Source organism: Carlito syrichta, unplaced genomic scaffold, assembly GCF_000164805.1.
Source record: "Carlito syrichta isolate Samal-C Ts95f unplaced genomic scaffold, Tarsius_syrichta-2.0.1 Scaffold304710, whole genome shotgun sequence".
NCBI classification, from domain to species: Eukaryota; Metazoa; Chordata; class Mammalia; order Primates; family Tarsiidae; genus Carlito; species Carlito syrichta.
In genome coordinates this window covers 261906-280780 of record NW_007248806.1, presented here as the reverse complement: position 1 = coordinate 280780, position 18875 = coordinate 261906, and the positions used below count along the sequence as shown (strand labels likewise).

At 42.2% G+C, this 18875-nt stretch overlaps 1 protein-coding gene across 1 annotated transcript in view; it reads right to left on the bottom strand.

Annotated features, from left to right (window-relative positions):
• HOMER1 (homer scaffolding protein 1) overlaps positions 1-18719 on the bottom strand; it is a 143610-nt gene extending 124891 nt beyond the window's left edge. The window contains exon 1 of the mRNA XM_008060726.2: positions 18627-18719. Within this exon, the coding sequence (XP_008058917.1) occupies positions 18627-18631 (5 nt within the window). The 5' untranslated portion in view covers positions 18632-18719. The remainder of the gene's footprint in view (positions 1-18626) is intronic.
• Positions 18720-18875: the final 156 nt, after the last annotated feature.

The following is an 18875-nucleotide window of genomic DNA, read 5'->3' as shown; positions in this document are numbered from 1 at the left end:
GCCGGGAGCGGCCACTGCACTCCAGTCTGGGCAACAGAGTGAGACTCCAACCCAAAAAACCAAAAAAACCCCCCAAAAACAAACAAGTACTTGAGGCAATGTGTTAGAAGTCAAACTGCAGCAACACCTTAGTTACCTGGCACTGTTGAGACAGTGAGTGCTTGGTTTTCCTGAGGTCTGGGTTGATGATCAATTTTAAGATGTGCTTACACCATGCACTGAATTTTCAGGTGTTGGTTACAGAAGAGATTTTTAGAAAGGCAAATGCTTTATCATCCGATGAATTCCAATCAATTAACTGTCAACAGTGTCAACACATTCTGAAAGATGCCTTATATAAATTCAAAAGCTAAGGGCTCACTGATTCTGCTCAAACATGGCAAATTAATTTTACCCATATATCTTCCTTTTCCAAAATTCCACTAAAATAAAAGGGAAGAAGAAAATATAAACCTACAACATCAAAAAAATATAAAAAGTGGCACCAATTCATAAGTAATTTTAATACAGTTTTCAATAATGAAAAATAGAAGGACTAGTACCTGACTTGGCAAAACCAAGAAAACTGTAACAGAAGTACCTGCAAAAAGGGAACTAAGTAAATAACCTATTGGCCGGAATTTAGAGGCAAAGGGATTGCAAAAAAGGTGTAAAATATGGGGCTGAAAATGGGAAGCTTTAAATAACAGAGAAATGGAGATCCCCCACCGCCTCCCCAGTCCCAAGTGTCAATCAACTAACTACCTCATAGCAGAAGACAGGACTGGGACCTAAAACAGGAGCATTAAGAGAAAGGCTGCAAGCCGGACTTGGTGGCTCAGCCTGTAATCCCAGCACTTTGGGAGGCTGAGGTGAGTGGATTGCCTGAGCCCGCGAGTTCGAGACCCGCCTGGGCAGCTAGACCTCATCTCTACAAAAAATCAAAAAATTAGCCAGGCGTGGTAGCATGCACCTGTAGTTCCGGCTACTTGGAGGGCTGAGGTGGAAGGATCGCTAGAGCCCAGCAGCTCGAGGCTGTGGTGGCCAGGAGCGGCCACTGCACTCCAGTCTGGGCGACTGAGTGAGACTCCAACTCAAAAAAAAAAAAAAGAGAAAGGCTGCAAACAGAACCATGCCCCCTCAAAAATCCTCCCATTCCTGGCTTTCAGATAAAAGTAGATAATACACCTCCTAGATACATAATGGAAGAATGTACTTACCTCAATCTCAGAATGTCAAAAGGCATACATACTGGAAGAAAATGAACAATCTCAAAGGGAAAAAAAAACAAAACAAAAATCCTACAATCTCAGAGAACAGACCACATATGAAGTTTAGGCCAGTTTGCTGCCTAAATATCTCACATGAAGCCCACCAATGACAGGCCTTACTGATTCACAAAGAGCTTTTAATCAGCTTTTCAGTATCTCACTCTTACACATTGCTGAGGATCACCAGATATCCCAGGATACCTTCCAAAATGATCTAAGAAACTAAACCAGGCCGGGCGAAGTGGTTCACGCCCATAATTCCAGCACTTTGGGAGGCCAAGGTGAGAGGGTTGTCTGAGCTCACAAGTTTGAGACCAGCCTGGGCAACTTGGCGAGACCTCATCTCTACAACAAATCAAAAAATTGGCCGGGTGTGGTGGCGCATGCTTGTAGTTCCAGCTACTTAGAAAGCTGAGGTGGAAGGTTTGCCTGAGCTCAGGAGGCCGAGGCTGCAGTGGACATGAGCATGCCACTGCCCCCCAGCCTAGCCAATAGAGTGAGACTCCAACTCAAAAAAAAAAAAAGAAACTAAACCAACAGGAAAGGAACACAAAAGAAAGATGATTTAGGGAAGCGAAAACAAATTTCAAAACATTATAAATGTTCTAAAATAAATGAGATATTGAGAAAGAAGACTTGAAAATTACTTATACAGAAACTAAAAACCCGATATTAGCGTTAGAAGGAAAAACCAAGGAAATTCCCTTAGAAGACATAATAAAAAGAAAAAAGGCAGATAAGATGAAAAAGAGATTTACCATCCAACTAAGAGTCGGTTCATAAAAAATGGATAGAAAATATTTTTTAAAATAAGAAGAAAATGCCGGGCTCAGTGGCTCAGCCTGTAATCCCACGCCTTTGGGAGGCTGAGGTGAGTGGATTGCCTGAGCCCGCGGGTTCGAGACCCACCTGGGCAGCGAGACCTCATCTCTACAATAAATCAAAAAAATCAGCCAGGCGTTGTAGCACATGCCTGCAATTTCGGCTACTCGGAAGGCTGAGGTGGAAGGATCGCCGGAGCCCAGCAGGTCGAAGCTGCAGTGGCCGGGAATGGCCACTGCACTCCAGTCTGGGAGACAGAATGAGACTCCAACTCAAAAAAAAAATTAGAAGAAACTCTCCAAAATTTGGGGAAGTGAGGTGCCAAACTGAAAGGGTTCACCAGTAACCAAAGAAACAAATGGTAAACAAAACAAAATATTCAAACAAAAATCTCCATACCATATTATAGTAAAATTTTAGAATAGCAGAGAAAAAAGGAAAATCTAAAACCTTCCAAAGTGGGGAAAAATCACACATGAAGGAACAGGAATCAGAAACATGCAGGCTTCAACAATGGTATTGGATACTCTTACATATATTTAAGCAGAGTTAACAATTTAGGAAGAAATTAGCCCTTTGCACTTGGAGACAACTCATGGATCACCTACCAGCAACTCGACAGCACAAAATAGTGAAAAATGAATCTCTTCATGGACCAATTATTTTATTGTAATGATACTTGGCTTATAATGGAATTTTGGACATCGAGAAATTTATTTAAGACCAAAAAAATCAAAATTGTATATCTTGTATTTTTCTAATGTGTGGTAAACGTGTGAAAGTCACTGACATGCATTGCAGGTACACTGATACATGTTGTGCAATAGTAATTTTTGGACATCTTTTACCTGATGTTTTTCTATTCAAGCAGACAAAGAAATCTTGTCTTCTTCTTTCCACATTAATAATATGTAATCTATTGTCCAGACTGTGCACCACTGTGAAAGCACTTCACACATTCTTTCTATGTAATACCAGCTAAAAAAATTTTTTTAACGTATTATCTTTGCTTTTTTGTGCAATTTGAATAGAAAACTTCAAGGAAACATACATTTTTTAAAAAAACTTGCACTGGCATAAATCTGTCCTGTATAATCACCAGAGGGGCAGGGGTAAGGAGAATAGAGAGGCAGAAAGAAGGTGGGGAGAGAGAAAGTGGGGGTAAAGGGGAAGACTGAGGGGAAGTGTGAAGGGGAGAGTGTAGGGGAGAAGGAGAGGGAAGAGGAGGAAGAAGTTTTAGGAGTCACTAAAGATTCTGAATGGAAAAAAAGCTCTTCGCATTGGCAGGCTTCATGTATCAAGTGCTGGTTACTCTCAAAGTGAAGCTCCTGGACCAGCAGCATTGGAGTCACCTGGGAATTTGCTAGAAGAGCAAATTCGTGGGTCCACTCCTAGATCCACTGTATCAAAACGCTGGGGATTCAATGTGCATCTGTCGGAGTGGTAGGTACTACCTTGTGAAGCCCAGACTGCTTTGCCACTATACAATGTATCCATGTAACAAAAAACTATTTGTATACCCCAAAACTTCTGAAAAAATTGCTTAAAGAAAAAAAAAAAAGAGTCCAGCAATCTGATTTTTTTTTCTAACAAGTCCTAGAGGTAATTCTCATGCAGATTCAAAATTGAGAACCATTGATCTAATATTAATTTCTGCCACTGTTATACCATGTGGTCTTCCTTCTTCAGTCGAGTTAATGCATTTCCAAACTTATTGTAATTGACCTAGATTAGAGTGTTACAGTTGCTAGTACATCACAGGAGCTCAGAAAATGTTTGCTGAAGCTGAGCACAGTGGCTCACATCTGTAATCCTAGCACTTCCGGAAGTGGGAGTGGAAGGACTGCTTAAGTCCAAGAGTTCAAGACCAGCCTAGACAACATAGCAAAACTTAATCACACACAACAAAAAAACAGTCAGTCATGGCAGTGTGTCCACAGTCCCAGCTACTCATGAGGCAGAGGTGCAAGGATCACATGAACCTAGGAGGTCAAGGCTGCAGTGAGCCATGATTATGTGACTGCACTCCAGACTGGGAGACAGAGTGAGCCCCCAACTGAAAGAAAAAAAAAAAAATTTGCTGAATAAATAAGGGATCAGGTTTCAGATGTCAGACTTTGGTCAGAGGGTTTTATTTATTTATGTATCTATTTACAGATGGGGACTTGCTCTGTGGCCCAGGCTGCAGTTCAGTGGCATAATAAAAGCTCACTGCAGCCCTGAACTCCTGGGCTCAAGCATCCTGAGTAGCTGGGACTACAGGCATGTACTACCATGCCCAGTGGTCAGAGGGTTTTAAAAACACATTGGATTCTGCTGAACAGTTGAGGGAGAAAAAACTAAAAATAATAAATAAATAATAAAACCACATTTGATATGAAAGCCTTTTTTTTTTTGAGTTGGAGTCTCACTCTGTCGCCCAGACTGGAGTGCAGTGGCTGCTCCCAGCCACCGCAGCCACAACCTGCTGGGCTCCCGCAATCTTTCTGCCTCAGCCTTCCAAGTAGCCGGAACTACAGGCACATGCTACCATGCCCAGCTAGTTTTTTATTTATTGTAAAGACAAGGTCTCGCCAAGTTGCCCAGGCGGGTCTCAAACCTGCATGCAGGCTCAGGCAATCCACTCACCTTGGTCTCCCCAAAGCGCTGGGATTACAGTCTGAGCCACTGAGCCCGGCTGATATGAAAGGCTTTAGGTAGGAAATGTTTTCCATTTTCCCACAGTCCCCACCAATCCCTACTGTCTTCTTTCTTATACTATCACACATTTTTCTACCCAGCCAATGACAGCATTAGAGTTTGAGACATCTGCGAAAAATAATTCCAAAAAAATAATAATTTTTAATCTGGATAAAATATGACCCAACTTTTCTTATAAATAAAGGAATCAAGTAACTTAAAACTACCTCAGGATGATTCAGAAATTGTACAGTATGCTACAACTGGTCTTTCTAGGTCTCCACTTTTAAGCCCCAGGAAAAATGTTTCAAGATAACATCTCAAGCTTTCTTTTTCTGATCTGAGCTCTTCAGAGAAATAGATCCTATACAGGATATAATACTATATTATACTATATTAGTACTCCAGAGGCTCATGTGTACAATCATTGCAAAGGCAGTCAACAGGGCTGACCAATGGAATTTACTTTTTAATACAGACTTTGGAAACTCTATACCAAACACACGTAACAATACCAAATCATTTATGAGAAGTATTTCAATGTATTTAAAGTACAGATAACTTTTTTTATTTTTGAGTTGGAGTCTCACTCTGTCGCCCAGCTGGGGTGCAATAGTAAGCTCATTGCCACTGCAGCCTTGACCTGCTGGACTCACGTGACCCTTCCACCTCAGCCTTCCAAGTAGCTGGAACTACAGGCATGTTCCACAACATCTGGTGAATTTTTTTAAATTTATTTATTGTAGAGATGAGGTCTCACCAAATTGCCTCGGCTGGCCTCGAGCCCATGGACTCAGGCAATCCTCTCACCTCGGCCTGCCAAAGTGCCGGGATTATACGTGTGAGCCACCGCGACCAACCGACTTCAGATAATTCTTAACACACTATGCAGGTCCACTTATACACAGATTTGTTTCAATGAATACAATAGAAACATTTTTTTGGACATTTGCAACAATTTGAAATAGAAGTATGGAAAAAAAATTAAGAAAAGGTATGTAATGAATGCATAAAATATATGTAAACTCTGTAGTATATTTTATCATTTATTACTATGAAATATGCACAAATCTATTATGAAAATTTAAAATTTATCAAAACATACATACATGATGCAGTCACAGTCAAGAGAAATGTAAACAAACATAAAGATGCACTATTACATTGTAACTGCAGAAAACTAACTATAGTGCATACTGTACTACTGTAATAATTTTGTAACCATCTCCTTTGCTAATTCAGTGCCGTATCCATTTAAAATGCCACAGTAAATTGTCTATTTCAGTAAAATCGCAGTTCTTACATTTTAAAAAATCACGTTTACGCAATAAACCTTGTATGACATCATGAGACCCATACATAGTGCCACCAGTGATGCTCCCAAAAAGCAGAGAAAAGTTATGACATTACAAGGAAAAGTTGAATTAAGTTGAATTGCTCAATATACTGTCAACTGAGGTCTGCAGCTGCGGTTACCCACCATTTCAAGACATATGAACCTAGCCTAAGGACCACTGTCAAAAAAGAAAAGAAAATTCATGAAACTGTCACTGCAGCTACATCAGCAGGCAAAAAAACCTAGCACTTTTTGCAAAATCCCATTTTATCTTTTATAGAAAATGCAGCATTTATGTGGGTGCAGGATTGCTATAAGAAAAGCATACCTATAAATTCTAAAATAAGCTGAGAAAAAGCAAAGTCATCCTATGACAACTTAAAGTAAAGGGAAAGTGAAGGATCTAATGCTGGAGAATTAAAGCCAGCAAAGGATGGCTTGATAATTTTAGAAAGAAGTTTGCTTAAAAAAAGTAAAAATTAAAAAAAAAAAAAAAAAGAAAGGAAAAAAAAAAAAGTCAAGATAGCCAGGCTTGGTGGCTCAGCCTGTAATTCCAGTGCTTTGGGAGGCTGAGGTGAGTGGATTGCCTGAGCCCACGGGTTCGAGACCTGCCTGGGCAACTTGGCGAGACCTCATCTCTACAATAAATAAAAAATTAGCCGGGCGTGGTAGTGCGCGCCTATAGTTCCAGCTATTTGGAAGGCTGAGGCGGAAGGATCGCTGGAGTCCAGCAGGTCGAGGCTGTGGTGGCCAGGAATGGCCACTGCACTCCAGTCTGGGAGACAGAGTGGGACTCCAACTCAAAAAAAAAAAGTCAAGATAACAGGAAGAGCAGCTTCTGCCAACCAAGGGGCAGCAGACAAGTTCCCAGATGCCATTACAAAAATCACTGAGGAGAAACACTATTTGCCAACAGGGTACCCCTAAGACAGGAAGACCAACTCTTTCTCTTCTGCAGCCTAGTCGTGGGCATGATATGGATGAAGATCTATGTTTTTCTTAATGACATTTTCTTTTCTCAGAAAATTATGTTCTTATTTTATTGTAAGAACATAATATATAACACATATATAAAATGTGTGCTAATTGACTGTTTATGTTATCAGTAAGGCTTCTGGGCAATAGCAGCCTACTCGCAGTCAAGTTCTGGGGGAGTCAAGTTATCTGCCAATTTTCGGCCAGGTACAAGGGATCACACCTATAATCCCAGTACTTTGGGAAGTCAAGGCAGGAGAACTGCTTGAGCCAGGAGTTCGAGACCAGTCTGGGAAACAAGAACTCGTCTCTATCGTAAAAAACTCATCTCTATCATAAAAAAAAAATAAAATAAGTTACATGCAGATTTTCTATGACATGGGGGGGATGGTGCCCCTAACCTCCTCAGATGTTCAAAGGTCAATTGTATAATGCATTGAGCAGAGTCTTAATTACACCAAAACTTAAATGTAGTTTTTCAGTACCATCTAGAAGCAAAACAAGTTAAATTCATTTAACAAACTCACCTCTAAGGTGCAGTTTACACTAGACATGAAGTTTTTTTAAAGAACTATAAGACTTTAGAAACTCCTCTCCAAATCAATCTCTGTCGATGTGAGTATCTATTGATGATTCCCTACACTAACAATAAGAGCCCAGATAAATTGTCAAGTGATTAAGTAAAACCCACAAATATAATTATTAAAAGCCATGGGACAGGCTCTAGCACACGCTCTGCCATTTCATAGCTGCATAACCTCCCATAAGTCACACTTTCCATCAGAGCTGTGTCTCCTCCTCCATAAAAAGTGCAGATTGGTACTAATACTGATAACTCACAACAGAAATAATCCTCACACTTAAAACCATTTTTGTGGCCAGACATGGTAGCTCAATCCTGTAATCCCAGTACTTTGGGAGGCCGAGACAAGAGAATTGACTGAGTCCAGGGGTTCGAGACCAGACTGGGCAACTTGGTGAGACCTCCCTGGGCAACTTGGTAAGACCTCATTTCTACAATATATCAAAAAAAAAATTAGCTGGGCATGGTAGCGCACACCTGTAGTTTCAGCTACTTGGAAGGCTAAGGTGGAAGGATCACCGGAGCCCAGGAGATTGACACTGGGTGGCCGTGAGGGTGCCACTACACTCCAGCCTGGGCAACGGAGTGAGACTCTGATTCAAACAAAAAAACCCCCAAAAAACCCAACCATTTTTGCTATTATTACAGTAACTATTTCTTTAGTCAATCTTCTTTTTTTTTTTGAGTTGGAGTCTCACTCTGTCACCCAGACTGGAGTGCAGTGGCACACTCCTGGCCACTGCAGCCTCAACCTGATGGGCTCAGCCTTCTGCCTCAGCCTTCCAAGTAGCCGGAACTACCACGCCCGGCTAGTTTTTTATTTATTGTAGAGACAAGGTCTCGCCAAGTTTCCCAGGTGGGTCTCGAACCCACAGGTTCAGGCAATCTACTTGCCTCAGCCTCCCAAAGTGCTGGGATTACAGGCTAAGCCACCGAGCCCAGCCGTTTAATCATTCTTGAAAAGAATAATGAAATAAAATTTGAAATAAAGCTAAGACTGACAGAAGCACATAAGTATCTATATGTAGAAACAATGACTAGTCCTGATATCAATTGTCACTGTAAACATTAACTTTTTTTTTTTTTTTTTGAGTTGGAATCTCACTCGGTTGCCCAGACTGGAGTGCAGTGGCCATTCCTGGCCACCGCAGCCTCGACCTGCTGGGCTGCGGCAATCCTTCCACCTCAGCCTTCCAAATAGCTGGAATTACAGGCATGCGCTACCACGCCCGGCTGATTTTTTTATTTATTGTAGAGATGAGATCTCGCTGCCCAGGTGGGTCTCGAACCCACGGGCTCAGGCAATCCACTCACCTCAGCCTCCCAAAGGCGCGGGATTACAGGCTGAGCCACCGAGCCCGGCTTAGACATTAACTTTGATTTAATACCCTCACTGTTAAAACCGATAAGAAGTTGTAAAGCTAAACAATTTTACTATAAAGAAACTAAAAGATTCAGAAAGACTCCCAAAACAAAATTTCAGTCCTACTCCTAGAAACAAACATGGTAGCATTTTAATGAATCTTCTTCAATCTTTTTGATGTATATACAGAATGTATTTTATATAGCTGAATCACAAAGAATATACAATTTTGTATCCTGGTCTTTATGGGATCACCACACCATCTTTTGAAAACATATTTTAGACTAGCTTCCTACCACATGAATAGCCTATAATATAATTACCCAATAGATTATACACTGATTACTCAGAATATGTAGTTGACCACTGAGCAATGTATGAGTTAGGGGTGCCAACTCCCACACAGTAGAAAATCCATGCATAACTTTTGATTCCTCTAAAACCTAACTACAAATAGCCTACTGTTGACAGGAAGCCTTTCAAATAACATAAACAGTTAACACATATTTTGCGTATGTATTATTACAATAAAGTAAGCTAAAGAAAAGAAAATGCTATTAAGAAAATCATAAACCGGGCTCGGTGGCTCAGCCTGTAATCCCACACCTTTGGGAGGCTGAGGTGAGTGGATTGCCTGAGCCTGCGGGTTCGAGATCCGCCTGGGCAACTTGGCAAGACCTCACCTCTACAATAAATCAAAAATTAGCCAGGTGTGGTAGCACGCGCCCGTAGTTTCAGCTACTTGGAAGGCTGAGGCGGAAGGATCGCCGGAGCCCAGCAAGTCGAGGCTGTGGTGGCCGGGAGCGGCCACTTGCACTCCAGTCTAGGCGACAGAGTGAGACTCCAACTCAAAAAAAAAAAAAAAAAGAAAGAAAAAGAAAATCATAAGAGCAAATATATACAAATACACTGCAAAATAAAATTAAACAGCAATATTGTCACCAGTTTCTATTTACCCCATACTAATATAGGCACAGCAATAAATGTCAATTTAACACTAATAAAATACTAAATGAAAGCAAAGACAGACAACTAAAATTCTATAAATTATAAATCGTATATGGAAAAAGGAAGCCTGTAAGATTTAGAACTATATTTTTTAATCAACAGAATCTCAAGAAAGAGGAGTTTAAGTGGCTCGGGAGTCTTCCCATTCAACTTAATATATACAGATCCCTGGTGATACTGAGTAAAACAAGAGTAGGCGGAATCCTCATTCTGTAAACATCTTGGGAGCTGGCAGGGTGATTAAGCAAAGTACACAAATTTTAATGTTACAAGCCATGGGACAGTGATTTATAACAACAGAGTAAGTCTGAAAACAGCACTGTTTTACAAAGGAATAAGCAAAAAAGCAGCACAGAAAGGCAAACAACTTAAATATTATAGTAGGTTGAAAATAATTCTATCAGGCCAGACTCGGTGGCTCAGCCTGTAATCCCAGCACTTTGGGAGGCCGAAGTGAGTGGATTGCCTGAGCCCGTGGGTTCGAAACCCGCCCAGGCAACTTGGGGAGACCTCGTTTCTACATCAAATCAAAAACCAGCCTGGCGTAGTAGCGCATGCCTGTAGTTCCAGCTACTTGGAAGGCTGAGGTGGAAGGATCAATGCAGGTCGAGGCTGCGGTGGCCGGGCCACTGCATTCCAGTCTTCGCAACAGAGTGAGACTCCAACTCAAAACAAAAACAAAAAACAAACAAAAAAAGAAAATAATTCTACCATGTAAGTTTAGGAATGTACAGACTTACCTTACCTTCTATGAAGGAAGAGTGACTGATAGAAATTTCTAATATAGCTGGTGCAGTGGCTCAAGGCTATAATCCCAGCACTTTGGGAGGCCTAGGCAAGAGGATTGCCTGAGACCAGGGGTTCGAGACCAGCCTGGGAAACTTGGCAAGACCTTGTCTCTACAATAAGTCAAAAAAATTAGTCAGGCATGGTGGCGCATACCTGTAGTTTCAGCTACATGGAAGACTGAAGCAGAAGGATCACCTGAGCCCAGCAGGTTGAGGCTGGCGTGGCTGTGAGTGTGCCACTGCACTCCAGCCTGGGTGACAGAGTAAAATTCCAACTAAAAAAAAAAAAAAAAAAGAAATTCCTAATATGTGTATTTTCAGCTCTTTGATAATCAAATCAATTTATGATAATTTCCTAGAGTTCATTATTAAAAGCCTAATGTGAAAATTGAAAATAACTAGGACAGCCGGGCTGGGTGGCTCAGCCTGTAATCCCAGCACTTTGGGAGGCCGAGGCGAGTGGATTGCCTGAGCCCGCAGGTTCGAGACCCGCCTGGGCAATTTGGCGAGACCTCATCTCTACAATAAATCAAAAATTAGGCGAGCGTGGTAGCACGTGCCTGTAGTTCCAGCTACTTGGAAGGCTGAGGCAGAAGGATCGCCGGAGCCCAGCAGGTCGAGGCTGTGGTGGCCGGGAGCGGCCACTGCACTCCAGTCTGGGTGACAGAGTGAGACTCCAACTCAAAAAAAAAAAAAAGAAAAGAACTAGGACAGAAAATTCTGACTCACAAAAAAGTCGTATTCAGAGTAACCCTCTTAAACTTCTTATAAGTACTTAAGATGAAACTGAAGAAAGACAGTAACTACTTAAGACTGAGGGATACTTAAATATTTTACCTAGAAAAATTATCAGAAAAATAACGTGCACATCCAACTATGGGCCTAATTGCTAGCAATCAGGACTCTCTGTATACAAAAACAGGCTCTAATTCTCCAAAATCCTTTCAACTGATATTGCACATGTGCAGTACTATGAAAGTGTTGGTCAGGAAGCAGAGATATGTATCAAAGCTATGCCTCTCAGCACATTTCCATCAAGATTCTCCAACTAAAGACAGTGACAAATTAGGAAGAAACTCTTCTATGAAGGGGGGGAGTCAAGGACATTCTCTTCTACAGGCCTCTGGATCTGAAGGTATTGACCACATGGATCTAGACATGACATGATAAATATGACTTTAAATGAAAACTGCTTTGCTATCTGTGGTACCCCAGCAGTTTTTTGTTTGTGTTTAGTTACTATCTAACTCTTGCTTGATAATTTTTTAAAAAGCCATCTGCCTCGAGGACTTGATGTCAACCCTTTTCAAAGGATAACATGAAAACTCTTCATGTTTTATGAAAGAACACTAAGATGTCTATAAAGCAGAGCTATTTTTTAAAGCTAATGTTAGGTTAACAGAGACTAAAGTGATTTTTCAAAAGCAAAAAAAAAAAAGGAAAGGCAAACAACTATAAAGATAAAATATTGATTACATTGCCAATTTTTTGATTGTATAATTAATTTTATTTCCTGGTACAAGACAGAAACAATGACTTTTGCCTTCCTTTAGTGCCTATCTTAACAGGGAAAAGATAGTTAAGTAGAAATGAAATTCAGTTCTTAAGTAAGTCAAATTGTTAGTTCTATGTAAAATTATTTGAGCTACACAAGAGCCCTATTCCACAATCCCTTACTGGGGAGGGAAAAACTTATTAGGAAGAAGAGTTTGTGTGTTCCATTGCAAAGGCACTAAAAAGATATCTCAGTAAAATTAATTCTAAATTGTACTTATCAAAGAAGTGAACAAATCTTTTTAAAGAAAACTGTTTAAAACGAGATGGAAAATAAAATGCAGGAAGAGGAAAAAGACAAAGCATAAACAGATGTCAATAAAATTTCCCTAAAAAATACTGTTTCAACAAGCAGCATTAATTCTTAACTGTTTCCTTCCCCCCCATCTTCAGACATTTTATTAAGAAGCATAGAAATGACCAATGTGTTAGACTTATGGCAGATGTAAAAAGTAGTATCAAGAGGTACGAAATGCTAAAATTAAGAGTACCAGTTCATCAATAAACCTGGGTCTTAATAGAGTGATCACGTATGTCCTAATTTTATAGTATGTGGAGAGATGTGCTGTAAAACTTAATTTTTTTGCCTAAATTAAGATTCTAAATATACCATTTTATTCACATGTTGAAGACCACTGAATCACTAGGCTTTAAAAAGTTTAACCTATTCTTGCAATACTCATTCAGTGGGATTTGAAATTTTTTTCTCATTTTTGTAGATGTGTTAAAATCTATATAAATACTCCTTATTTACATGCAGAGTCTTTGGAAATGAAGATGCTTAACCAAAACTCTGCAATGCCTCAAAAATCACTCACTTTTTCAAAAATTCACAGAGATGTTTTTGATCTCTAAGAAAATACTGTTTATTCCTCAAATGCAATGAACCTCCTAAGGCATTAAAAATATGCAACACAAAATATTGTACATTTCATTCAACGAGACAGACCCTAACTGAACAAGATATAAAGCTATTTTAAATGTTTTCTGTAATTCCAGCACTTTGGGAGGCCGAGGCAAGTGGATTGCCTGAGCCTGTGGATTCGAGACCCACCAGGGCAACTTGGCTAGACCTCGTCTCTACAATAAATAAAAAATTAGCCAGGTTTGGTAGCGTGTGCCTGTAGTTCTGGCTACTTGGAAGGCTGAGGCAGAAGGATCGTGGGAGCCCAGGAAGTTGAGGCTGCAGTGGCCGGGAGCGGCCACTGCACTCCAGTCTGGGCGACAGAGTGAGGAGACTCCAACTCAAACAAAAAAAAAGTTTTCTAATAAGTCATTTCAAAATCATATCAGAAGCCGGGCTCGGTGGCTCAGCCTGTAATCCCGCGCCTTTGGGAGGCTGAGGTGAGTGGATTGCCTGAGTCCGCGGGTTTGAGACCCACCTGGGCAGCGAGACTCAAAAAAAAAAAAAATCTTATCAGAATACAAATATGTGGGGCTCATCTTCCCTATTATTCTGTCTAGTTAGTTAGATTAATCCTAAATAACAAAACAATCCTGTAACTAAAAAGAAATATTTCACCTAAACATCAAAGGACCGAAAAAAAAAATTCCACAGCAGTATGGTGGTTAGAATTTTTGAGATGCATGCTCACGACCTGCTGGGCTCAGGTGATCCTTCCACCTCTGCATGCCAAGTAGCTGGAACTACAGGCACGTGCCGCCATTAACTACCTTTTCATCAGAGACATTCAATCACTCAAAACTCCAAACTATGAATACGGACAGGTTTTTTTGTCAACCACTTAACTCCCCAAGTCACTATTTCAGGACCCATCTGGAAATGAGTGTCTCAGTTAGAAACATATCATAGCCGGGCTTGGTGGCTCAGCCTGTAATCCCGCGCCTTTGGGAGGCTGAGGTGTGTGGATTGCCTGAGCCCGCGGGTTCGAGACCCGCCTGGGCAGCGAGACCTCATCTCTACAATTAACAAACAAAAAAATCAGCTGGGCGTGGTAGCGCATGCCTGTAATTCCGGCTACTTGGAAGGCTGAGGCGGAAGGATCGCCGGAGCCCAGCAGGTCGAGGCTGCGGTGACCGGGAGTGGCCACTGCACTCCAGTCTGGGCAACAGAGTGAGACTCCAACTCAAAAAAAAAAAAAAAAAAGAAACATATCATGCTAGTTCCTACATTATTACCTCTGCATATAAAATGCTCTAATTCTAGAGAAAACCCACTCAGCCAACTAAATCACCACCTCTTCCCTCCCCACTCTGGAACTTTCCAGGGCCTGCTCAATCATTCACTTCCTCTGTCTAGCCAGGGTTCATTGTTTTGGCTTGGTGTTTCCACAGGACACAACATACAAAAACAAATTTTAAATGATTTTAAAACTATTTTCTCACCCTACTTTCCTGAATCCTTCATGTTACTACTCTGCTTAAAACCCTTCAGTAGTTTCCATAACTGAGCACAGTGTTTTTCAAATTACTAGATGCTATCACAGGGTTATTAAATAAATGTAGTGGATCCTCACCATCATATTTTCATAAACAAAAAATAGAATGGAATACAATAGAAATTACCAGAGTGTATCTCACAAAGTAAGGGAATTATTTTGTAACAGTTTATCATTTATGTATGAGTGTGTTAGGTTGAAATGTAAAAATGGATCTTTCCAATGGATCATAGCCAAAAACTTCCAACTACACCCAGCCTACAGGATAACCCAAAGTCTTTCATTTGGTCTACAAGGATCTCTAAGCTGGTCCCTGCACAAGGCTCTAGACCCATCTCTTTCAACACCAAAAAGAGCTCAAGCAAACAAAGCTTGCCATGCCAAACTTTTTTTTTTTTTTTTTTTTGAGTTGGAGTCTCACTCTGTCCCCCAGACTGGAGTGCAGTGGCCGCTCCCGGCTACGGCAGCCTCGACCTGCTGGGCTCCGGCGATCCTTCCGCCTCAGCCTTCCAAGTAGCTGGAACTACAGGCGCGCGCTACCACGCCCGGCTAATTTTTTGATTTATTGTAAAGATGAGGTCTTGCCAAGTTGCCCAGGCGGGTCTCGAACCCGCAGGCTTAGGCAGTCGACTCATCTCAGCCTCCCAAAGCGCAGGATTACAGGCTGAGCCACCGAGTCCGGCTTTGCCAAACTTTTTTATAGTTCCTTGTCTTAGTGCTGCCAATCACTGTTCCCTTTGCCTTGGTTGCCCCCTCTCATTTGTCTAAGAGGCCCACCTCTGCTCATCTTTCAGTATTTAATATATATTACCTCTTCCACAAAGCTTTTTTATCCTTTCCTCAGCAGCTGATGCTACACCCCACACACACACACACACACACACACACACACACACACACACACACACTCTTTGTGGACTACATCATAAACTCCTTCAACATTTTTAATTTAGGCTTGACAGTCTTCTGAACTTCTAAACTATAAACGTCTTAAAGGAAGGAGCACGTTTTACTAGTCTCCCTATCAGTAGCACTAGGGTCAGTACATGAACCTAACAGGGGTTCAAAGTTTGTAATATGAGCAAGTAAGAATTAAGGACTTGCATCCAACTTCTCTGTTGTTAAGAACGATAAGGTGGTTACCTTTGCACCAAAACCCATTCATATTATAGTGACAGATCAAGATTTCCACATTTCTGCCTCAACCCCCAGAGAACAGAACCCCTGTAGCCTGAGGCAGAAAAAAGCACCAGCTTTGTGACTTTGAGCAAAGAAGGGACTCATTTTAGGCTGCAATGTAGCAGCAATCACTCCATGCTTTGGGTTATCTGGGGAAAAGGGGAGAGCATGCACTCCAGAAGTTTCCTCAGGCAGGTGAGATAAATCAGAAACAGCATTATCAGACTCCATTCTCAGGGAGTGCCCCCATTTGATATATAACCAGCTCTTCATGGAGGGCAAGGGAGGAAGAATTCTATTCCCTTGCTGATGGCAAGAGGTTGCCAATGTGAGAGTAGCATGAAACAACTAGTTGAAGTTACCCGATTTCTGTTGCCTATTCTCAGAGTTCTTAAATAGCTACTGACTCACTGCTCTCATTGTAAGATACTATTTGGGGGTGAGAGGTCATACCTAACAGGAGCACTGTTCTTCACTGAGGCTTTGAAGCTTTCCATAGACTTTAACAACTCAGATGAAACAAGTCTACCAATGAGAGAGGGTCAAAAAACACCCCAGATGCATACTCCTTTTCTCTTCAGTCCATATTTAGGACTTTATGAACTAAAAGCCAAATAAACTAACATCAATTATGCCAAGTGTCTAAACATGTGTGATGGGGAGGCTTTCATATTTTGAAAACTAGCCCCTTTAGTATTAGGTTTATCCAAAGCTTCTCTTAGTAAAAACGGTCAGCGTTCATGCAGCTTAAAGGCTGTGGAAAACTGATTTTCCTCCATGATATCACAACTCCACAGTCTTCAACATGAAAAACTGTCACTTGATTTTTATTTTTTCTTTTGCTCCAACACGTTTTAAACAGAGGAGCTGCAGATGCTCAAGGGAAGTCATATTTCCAAGGTTTTGAATAGTAGTATTTTTCAACATTCTCTTATTTAAAATTGGTGCAATTCATCCATAACATTTTCAAATAAGCTGGGCTCGGTGGCTCAGCCCGTAATCCCGCGCCTTTGGAAGGCTGAGGTGAGTGGATTGCCTGAGCCCGCGGGTTCGAGACCCGCCTGGGCAACTTGGCAAGACCTCATCTCCACAACAAATCAAAATTAGCCGGGTGTGGTAGCGCGCGCCTGTAGTTCCAGCTACTTGGAAGGCTGAGGCGGAAGGATCGCCGGAGCCCAGCAGGTCGAGGTTGCGGTGGCCAGGAGCGGACACTGCACTCCAGTCTGGGTGACAGAGTGAGACTCCAACTCAAAAAAAAAAAAAAAATTCAAATACCACTATTTTTCAGCTTAAGTGTTTAAGCTGCTAAGAGAAAAAAAGTCTCCATCAGAGAGATCTACTTCAAGACACCAACTAGTAATCATTAAATGGGAAGAACAAAAAAATTCATTCTTACAATTGTAAAAGTGTTTAATAGTCATCTCACCTAACACCTTCATTTAACAGATAAGAAACAGAATCCACAGAGGTTAAGTCATTTGCCTCAGATCTCCAAGCTACTAATAGCAGCACTAGAAATAGAATGAGGTATTTTAATTACTCTTCGCTACTTATCTCCAAATCAAGCAAGTTCTATATACTCTCATCACATGTTATTTAGGTTTTAAAAATCATTATCATCATTTTCTCATGAATTCCTGAGGAAGGACTCCTACAGCACATTCTAAATCTTAAAAGTTATGCAAGTTAATAAACTTCAAATTCTAACTTCAACAAAAAGGTACTATTCAAGAACTCTTCTCCAAAGTTTCAAGAATGTGTGTAGACCCCTAAGCTGTCACAATAAACTTCAAAGTCCTTTCTTTCAAATCTTGCCCTTAACTACACTTTAGATGTGTCTGTTTGACCACAAAAAAAGAGAAAATTCTGAAATTTCCTCTTTGACAGAAAGCATGGACCATCTGCCAATGAAATGAGTAGATCACTGCTCCATTAACATAGTATGAGTTTCCAGCTTCAGGCAGGAAGGGTCACCAGCCTTCTGTCAACACAGTGTGAAGAGTTAATAAAAGGTTGCACAACAAACTCTCACTGGGCTCTGGGTCTGACACGAACACAAACTGCAGGCATGAACTTAAAAGTGGAAAACAATCAAGTGAACACGCTCCTTCGACATAAGCCTTTTCCCACCGAGTGCCACTCACCGTGGAGACCGCAGCAGTAAGACGCTCATATTTTCGCCTTACTGTCCCAGAGAACCAATCCTACAAATTTTAGCATCGGATATTCAAGGGCAAAACAGAGGGCACGGGGAGAGCAACAACTCAGGCTGGATCGCGCTCAAGGTCTGTCTACGCCCCCCACACAATCGTTCCTCCGTGCCTCGGACCTCTCTGAAAGCAGCGAGAGAACGCAGCCCTTCTGCGAAAGACACCGTCAGCAAAACCTACGAGAACGTGATTCCGATACAAACGGAGCCGCCGTGGGAGCAGCAACGTGCGGAAGGCGTGGAACGCGTGGCCTCTGTCGAGATCGCTCGCCCCTCGGACGCAGGTGGCAGGCGACACGCACGCGCTCCTTCGTTACGCCGCCGGGGCCACGCCGCCAGAAAACTTCCTACGAGGCGAGCACCCCACCTCTCACGTGCGACCGGCCGGGCCAGGCGGCACGTGCGAGACGCCCGCCAGCCGCCGCCGCGCTCACCGACACACACAGGCACGGCTCGAGCGCGAGGACCGCAGGACCCTTACCCCATCTTGCCCGCGGAAGCTCGCTCAGTCCGGCTGCGGGCGGGCAGTCCTCCCGCGGGTGTCTCCGCCTGCCGCCCGGCGGGCGCGCTTGCACCCGCGGCCGCTCCGGGGCTTCCGGCGCGCCGCGGAGTCAGTGAGTGCCCCGAGGCGAGGCGACCGCTCTCTCGCAGGCGCCCAGACGCGCAGGCAGAGGCGGCATCTGCTTCCCCGAGCGGCGGCGCCGGAGACGGCGGGCGGCCTGCCCACGAC